General features: G+C 36.8%; 1 protein-coding gene across 2 annotated transcripts in view; it reads left to right on the top strand.

Moving 5' to 3' along the window:
* LOC143030847 (uncharacterized) overlaps positions 1-7,882 on the top strand; it is a 7,975-nt gene extending 93 nt beyond the window's left edge. The window contains exons 1-2 of one of the 2 annotated variants that reach the window (XM_076194066.1): positions 872-1,089; positions 5,336-7,882. In XM_076194066.1, coding sequence (XP_076050181.1) covers positions 5,371-6,246 — 876 coding nt within the window. In that variant the 5' untranslated portion in view covers positions 872-1,089; positions 5,336-5,370 and the 3' untranslated portion in view covers positions 6,247-7,882. Of the gene's footprint in view, positions 1-871; positions 1,090-5,335 lie in introns of those variants that run through there. The other variant, XM_076194067.1, reaches the window with a different exon arrangement.
* The last annotated feature ends 215 nt before the right edge of the window (positions 7,883-8,097 follow it).

The raw sequence follows: 8,097 nt of genomic DNA, 5'->3' as shown, positions 1-8,097 counted from the left end.
ATTTAAGTTTACTCTGCATCCATATAGTTTACGGTTAACCCATTCAACTCCGATGACAAGATGTCTTGTCATTTGGTCAAATAAAACAAAAAATCATAGAACACCAAAATGTTTGATCAAACACCAGAAAAATATGACGTCAATCCTCGCTTCGCTCGCAGCGAAGCGAGGACTGACGTCATATTTTTCTGGTGTTTGATCAAACATTTTGGTGTTTTATGATTTTTTGTTTTATTTGACCAAATGACAAGACATCTTGTCATCGGAGTTGAATGGGTTAAAAAGTCTTGCGCAGCTGGAGTGGACTTCACTAAATGTAACAAATCTAGCGAGACATTTTTGGAATCGTTGTTAAAAACAAAGATGGCTACCGCTGGACTCCGGCCCTAAAATGTGATTTTTATTTATCAGTATAATTTTTTTCTTAAGTGTTTTTGTTCACTTTATACCTGTTTTGCAACGCACATTACTCCATTTATCAGTCTTCCCCACCTAAAAATCCGATTTCCCACACGTCCCCCCCAGATCGTTCGGGAGATGTAGGCATAAGTGCATAACTTCAATACTTAATTACTTCAAAAGTACGCATTTGCGACAAAAATTATGTACACCATCGTTCATATCACAACATGTTTCACCAGAAACACATAAGTCACTTATCAAATTCTATGGTTGGGTGAAACTATAAATTGTTCATTTAGTTTTGGCGCAGTATATGTTGTTTTGGTTTTTACGCAAATTTTCTGAAGCGAAATTAGTTTAATTTTTCTCTACGTTGTATAGTATCTTCGTATGTTAGATGGGAAAGAGCAACCCTTTCCTAGAGGTCTGAGGAATTGCTGAACTATAAATATTTACTGTTATGCGTTCATTCAGTTCTAATATGAAACTTGGGTTGTCTGATGGCTTGTCGGCTGGCTCGGTCTATCTCCAACTCGGGACATCGCCAAATTGGACCATCGGCTGCTTGAGACAGCATCTTTTGTGTTAATAGATGCGAAGGTCAAAGAAATTAAAGTATGATAGATTCGTCTACTCTAACCAAACCGTGGTGGATCAACTTGGTTGAGTAGATGGGCTAAGTTGGTGGTAGGTTGAGTTGACTCAAGTTCAGTACAGTTTGAATGCACCTTATGGGCACAGGAATCCAGGAGGTCCTGTCAGGAAACAAATGCTTCCCCCAACTTGTGCAGCACAAAACAAATTCTTTGGCAACAAATATGGGTAAATTCTTAGTTGTGCACACCTATGTGATATAGCAATAGAAAATTAATGATTAATTTTTGTATATTATAGTAGATCAACATAATATGTAATATTCTTGGTGGAAATCAATAACAGTAAATTTCCTAAAACCAATTTACCAATGCATGTAGTCGCAGTGGCTGAATGATACATTGTATTTGTTTTCATAAAGGCTGAGGTCGAAGAAGTTAGCCTATTCTAACCTAACCTGCCTAACCTATCCTACCTAACCAAACCTAACCTTTGGAACTTAACCTATATTTAGTAATCCTGTACTTCAAATTCTAAAGATCATCCTGGTCATTGTCGTCACGAATGTTGACAGCCCGATTATTATTGTACCTCAAGCAATTAATAGATGATGGCAGAACCCCATGTTCTCTCATAAAGTCCAAGGAAGCCCTATTGTCTTCGTAACAGCACTCATTAACGTCACCTTGAGTTGGAGAACACCCAGTCCACAACATGAAAGCTAACGTCTGAATGTGACTGAACATTCTAATTCAGTTTTCTTTCCCAAACAAGTACCCCCTCCCCACTCCCCCCAAAATCTCAATGGGATTTTTATTTCTTTAAGTGGTAGGGAGCTTAGTATGTTGACTTGTCTGGCAAGAAAATATCAAAATGTATGCTTTTGAAGATTATTTTAAGATGAGGCACCTAAATTCATTCAATAGAATAAGCACCAGAGTTTTCAATTTAAGATTTGGTACCTGGTTGAAACAAAAAAAGCACCTATGCTGTGGTAATGATGCACAAGGTAGCCTTTAAAAAATAGAAAATAAAAATTTAAGATGTTAAGGAAATTTTTAATTCATGACAGAGTTAAAGGATAATTTAATTATCATATTGTCCAGGTATATGATCATATAGACTTTGAAATGAAATAGATGAGGTCAGCTTAATTCAATATAGATGATAACTAAAATTTGAAAAAGAAATAGCACCTGAAGTATTAACACCTCAAGAATTAGCACCTCATTTGGTTTATCTAGCATTGAGAGGCCTTTGGAAAAAGCAAGCCCAAAATATTAAGTTTGAGGATGAAAGAAGCACAGTTTTTTTATATAGAAACAAACTTTGCTATGGCATCACATGTTATTTTGGAGGAGAATCCCTTGTGGCCAAATTAATCTATGCACCTCACTACACTATTCCTTTTCTTGTCTGCTATGAATTATGTCAGTGACTCACATTATGAGGATAGACTGCATATGAAAGTGTTATTTGAATCCATTTTTACAAATCACATTTGGACATTGAAAATGTTAGTGATGGGTTTGAGTATGTTGAAGGGAGGATTTTATCACTGAACTCTTGAAAAAAGAAAATTATGCAGCAAACACTTTGTAGGTGAATCTACACCTACTGATGACCACTCACCCAATCCTGCCTTCTCAAGCCCAGAGGAGGTTAGTCCATCAAGCACTGAAACAGAACAATGTTGTTCAATCCCAATGCAAATATTGTTTATTCATTTATTGTCAACTACAGAGCCTGAGAGGCTTAAGCCAAGTCCACACTGCCTCATGCAGAACTGCATACAGCAAGTGGTGGTGTTGAAAGTTGAGCTGTCCCCCTCACTGATGTCCACACTGAATGGGCATAAGGAAAGAATGCCAGTTTCACAGATGCAGTTCTTATTTATATCATTGGATAGCTCCTATCATTCTGAGTGTTATGAACCCCATAAGAAAATACCGCTAATTAGTAGTAACATCAGTAGTAGTTCTTTATTTATTTTTTTCATTTTTTTATTTATTTATTTATTTATTTTTTATTTTCAGGGGTTGTAACGGAGAATAGCACAACTGCACCTAACCTATAAACTCTTGCAAAAATGTTTCTAGTGCTGGGAGCAGAGGAAGCATAAAGTTCTGTTGTCTGCAGTGCCTAAAATTTTTCATTTTGGCCAATTTTCATTAATGAAAAATTTGTAAATGTAAAGTTGTATGCCAGTATCACAGATGCAGTTCTTATGTATATCAATATAAAGTGTATTTTTGGTGTGAGGGCTGCTGCACCTAACCTGTCATTTTTAATGTCACGGTTCAGAGTAACTCTCTCCTCATATCATCCAGGCTTGCACTTATGTCACCTTACCCTTACTAGCCTTCTGTTTGCTCTGACAGCACTCAGAGAAGCGTGTATGTGTATATATATATATATACATGTATATACAAATACATATATATGTATATATATATGCAAAAATCATCACAATAACGCGTGACTAAATAGTATTGCAAGAGGACATGAAAAGAAACTTAAAAAGGATAGTTATAGAAGAGATCTGAAAAAGAATAGTTTCCCACACAGAGTGGTGGATATCTGGGATAAATTGGATGAGGAAACCGTGTAAAAAATAAAAAAATAAAAAAAAAAACTATACAAGAATTTAAGAACAAATGTGATACTGAAAGATATAAAGGTCACTATGAGCATAGCTCTCTTCCCATAAAATACAATTAAGTAAATAGAACTAGGTAAATTACACACACATATATAAATATATATATATATAAAAGGAATTATTAGTACTTGATAATTGATATGAAAGCCAATTGTGCAGATTATAAGCTGGACTTGAGTAGGTGTTCAATTCTTGTTTTCAGTTTATCTCATCACTTGTCAGCAGTGAGTGCTACTCCTCCTTCTCTCCCTCACTTCCTTATCACTCCTGATGCCCTGCTCGCCCCACTCCCAAAGTGAAACCCACTCTTACCTTTCAATTTAGTACTAACACTTTCATCTTTTCACAAAGAAAGAACCAGTCTCCACTTTTACTCTCTGTACCACGTCCACACATAGTTAATGACCCAGTTACTAGTGATTTGGTTGGAGTCCTCGTCCCAGACCCTTCTATGCCTTGACATTTATTAGAAGAAAAATTTAGAGTGGAGGATTCCAAACCCCATGACTCTGTCCCAATTTTCCTCTTGATCATGCATGAGACCATGGTGGGAAAGATAATGAGGCAATCATAGAAAAACTCAGTGGGCACATAAGAAATCTTTAAGGAAATAGCAAAATTGTCATTCTACTTAAGAATAATTTAGAAAGCATCCACCTAATGAATGAAAGAGAATTTCATTCCAACTTGTGTGCTTATGGTTGACTAATGTTCTAGAATTGTACAACACACAGTAACTTGAAACCATGACAAAAGGGAAGGAAGTGTTGAGTTACTGTAAAACTTCTTGTTGAAATGATACTATGAGCAGTTTTTCAGGATTTTGTTTGGGGTGAACCCCTGAGAGGATGTTACCCGGTCTCTGAACTCTGCCCAAGATCTCTCTCCATAAACCTCTAAAATAAGTCATCCTTCCAGTCTTTTGTACTACGCTATGATTAAAAGAAGCTTTATATTTAAAACCTTAGTTTGAGTGTTCAAGTTGAATAGTAGCAGACATTGTAGGCCTGTTACCATGTTACATAACAAAACTAGACTCATTTGGTATTTCCTTTGAGTGTATCTGTAATTTAAATTGACAGCTAATCCTGTATTACCTCAGTATCCCATAGTCGTCTATGTGAGAAATCATGAGGGAATTCAGAAGACTAAGTTCTTATGAGCCATTGTGGATAGGATTAAATAGAAGGATTTTATTTTTTGTTTATTTTATTTTTATTTTTTTTATTAGAACAGAATATGAATCCTAGTCATGTTTTGAAACCTTTACCACATCTTATCTAGAGGTCTTTCACCAAATGTGGTCTTGCAATCTTTGTTGGGTCTGTTGTATTGTGGAACTTTATGAAGGGTAATATTTCAGATGTGCAGCTGTATCCTGTTTGGATAAGGAACATCAGTTCCCTATTATAAGGAATTGGGTATGTGGCACTAGAGATCAACACCCCCCTCCCCCTTTTTCAGAACACGAACACCCATGAAGCTCTGAGTAGATAGGTTATACCATAAGTATATAATACAAAGGACTAATGTTATATTAGATATGATGTCCAAGACAGATGAAAAGCCTTAAGCATGACATTTGTGATGCAAGTTTCTCACAAATATATAATATCAAAATACAGTTGAAGAACCAAACCAGGAAAAGGGTTTTACAGTGTGAATTTTGCATTGCAGGTTTCTCACAAAAGAGCAGGTTCTAAAGGGATGTGATGACTGACACAGTAGAGAATCCTGTCCAGTGTGACCCATGTGATGCAGGTTTCTCAAAAAAGGGAAAACTCAAAAAGCATAACATGACCCTTGCAAGATCTAAGTCTTTCCAGTGTAACCTATGTGATGCAGCTTTCTCACAAAAGAGTCATCTCAAAAGCCATGTGATGATCCACACAGGAGAGAAGCCTTTCCAGTGTAGCCTATGTGATGCAGCTTTCTCACGACAGAGTTATCTCAAAAACCATGTGATGACCCACACAGGAGAGAAGCCTTTCCAGTGTAACCTATGTGATGCAGCTTTCTCACAAAAGAGTGCTCTCAAAAGCCATGTGGTGACCCACACAGGAGAGAAGTCTTTCAAGTGTGGCCAATGTTATGCAACTTTCTCACTAAAGATTAATCTCAAACGCCATGTGAAAACCCACACTAGAGAGAAGACTTTCCAGTGTGGCCAATGTGATGCAGCTTTCTCACTAAAGAGGCATCTCAAAAACCATGTGATGACCCACGCTGGAGAGAAGCCTTTACAGTGTGGCGTATGTGATGCAGGTTTCTTATATGAGAGTCATCTCAAAAACCATGTGATGACTCATACAGGAGAGAAACCTTTCCAGTGTGACCTATGTGATGCAGCTTTCTCACAAAAGGGTACTCTCACGAGGCATGTGATGACCCACACAGGAGATAAGCCTTTCCATTGTGACCTATGTGATGCAGTTTTCAGACACAAGGGTTCTCTCAAAAGACATGTAACGATCCACACAGGAGAGAAGCCTTTCCAGTGTGATCTATGTGATGCAGATTTCTCACAAAAGGGTGATCAAAAGCCTTGTGATGACACACAGGAGAGGAGCCTTTCTAGTGTGACCTAAGTGATGTAGCTTTCTCAAAAGGTTACTCTCAAAAGCCATGTGATGACCCACACAGGAGAGAAACCTTTCCAGTGTGACCTATGTGATGCAGCTTTCTCACAAAAGAGTAATCTCAAAAGGCATGTGATGACCTACACAGGAGAGAAGTCTTTCCAGTGTGACCTATGTGATGGAGCTTTCTCACAAGAGAGTAATCTCAAAAGCCATGTGATGACCCACACAGGAGAAACCTTTCCAGTGTGGCCTATGTGATGCAGCTTTCTCACAAAAGAGTCATCTCAAAAGGCATGTGATGACCCACAGAAGGTAAAAGCCTTTCCAGTGTGACTTATGTGGTGGGGCTTTCTCAAAAAAGTCATCTCAAAAGCCATGTGATGACCCACACAGGAGAAAAGACTTCTCAGTTTGGCATATGTTATGTAGCTTTCTTAAAAATGGGTACTCTCAAAAGCCATGTGATGATCCACACAGGAGAGAAGCCTTTCCAATGTGGACTATATGATGTAGCTTTCTCACGAAAGAGTAATCTCAAAATCCGTATGATGACCCACATAGGAGAGAAGCCTTTTCAGTGTTGCCTATGTGGTGTAGTTTTCTCAAAAAAAGTTTCTCTCGAAAGTAGTCTGTAGGCAGGTATATAAATAAATTAAAGTCCCTGGTTTTAATTTTATCTGATGTTTTAAAACCTTTGTTTTGCCCAAGGCATCCCCCAGTAAAGCAATTGCTTTGTTGTGCTTCACTAGCAATGCAATTAAACTTGATTCTAATTGAGGACAACAAGTGGACCCTAGTTGACTTTTATTTCTCCCTCAAATGTTTCTTCCTGAATTGAGCAGATCGATGAAAGTGGTGATTCCACCTCTTCAGGACTCTCATTTAAAATGTTAACATGTCTTTGATTGACTTGAAAATGTGCTATTTGTGGACCTTTTCTTAAGACTATGTCTTTTTTCAGGCACTAATCATTAATATTTTACCCTTGTTCTTGTGTGTTTGATAAATTCCCGAGTCCAATTTTAAATATTTTATCCTAATTGATTCTTGGATGGTTAAAATTTTGGAGTCTACAGTGACTCTTTTCAACTCCCCCTTCTTCACTGGAATGCAATAATGGGATTTCTTTAACATCTGAGTTGTGGTCACTATGTTTGTCTTTTTCTTCCTCTTGTGATATCTGTTGTTGAATAGGCCGATCTGCCTCGATACTATTCAATCTAGCATTGCTATCTTCCCCATCTATCACAATAGGTTCTTTGGCTGTTCATGTTGGCATCCTGTGTCCTAAGTGTTTTTTATTTATGGGCTATTTATATTTTGATTAGTTCACTTTTTATAACTGTGGAAGGAAGGATTACCCAAGATTTGCTGTAATGTGGTTATTGTTTGAGGGAGCAGATGAAAGAAGGATTGTGTAAACTGACCATTTTAATAGTATATTTGGTATTGTGAGGGAACACGTGTGAATGAGGCACCACCAGCTTCATGATCTGAGAACTGTTTGCATTTGTTTAGAACTTGCAGGCTGTATTTATAAAACAAAATAAAATAATATTTGTTATACAACTAACAGTATGTAATTAAGAAATATATATTAGACTTTTGTAAAGATATCAAGAATACAGTTAACTGCTGACAACTTGTATAGAATTTGTTTATCCTTATGGCAACTAAAGTTTTTCCTTTGGTTTGCTTAGTACTATGAGGCTACATTAAATCAATATAATATTTTTTAAAGTTACAAAATAAGTAAACCACTTGTATCATGAATGTAAGTAATATGTTTTAGACATTAATAAAAAAAAATGTAGAAAAATGTTAAATGATTTTCAACTTGCATGAAATCCAAATGTA

This window comes from Oratosquilla oratoria, chromosome 12, assembly GCF_046742065.1.
Source record: "Oratosquilla oratoria isolate Oo_2021 chromosome 12, ASM4674206v1, whole genome shotgun sequence".
In the NCBI taxonomy this organism is placed as follows: domain Eukaryota; kingdom Metazoa; phylum Arthropoda; class Malacostraca; order Stomatopoda; family Squillidae; genus Oratosquilla; species Oratosquilla oratoria.
The sequence above is the reverse complement of the archived record's forward strand: the minus strand, read 5'-3'. Positions and strand labels throughout refer to the sequence as shown.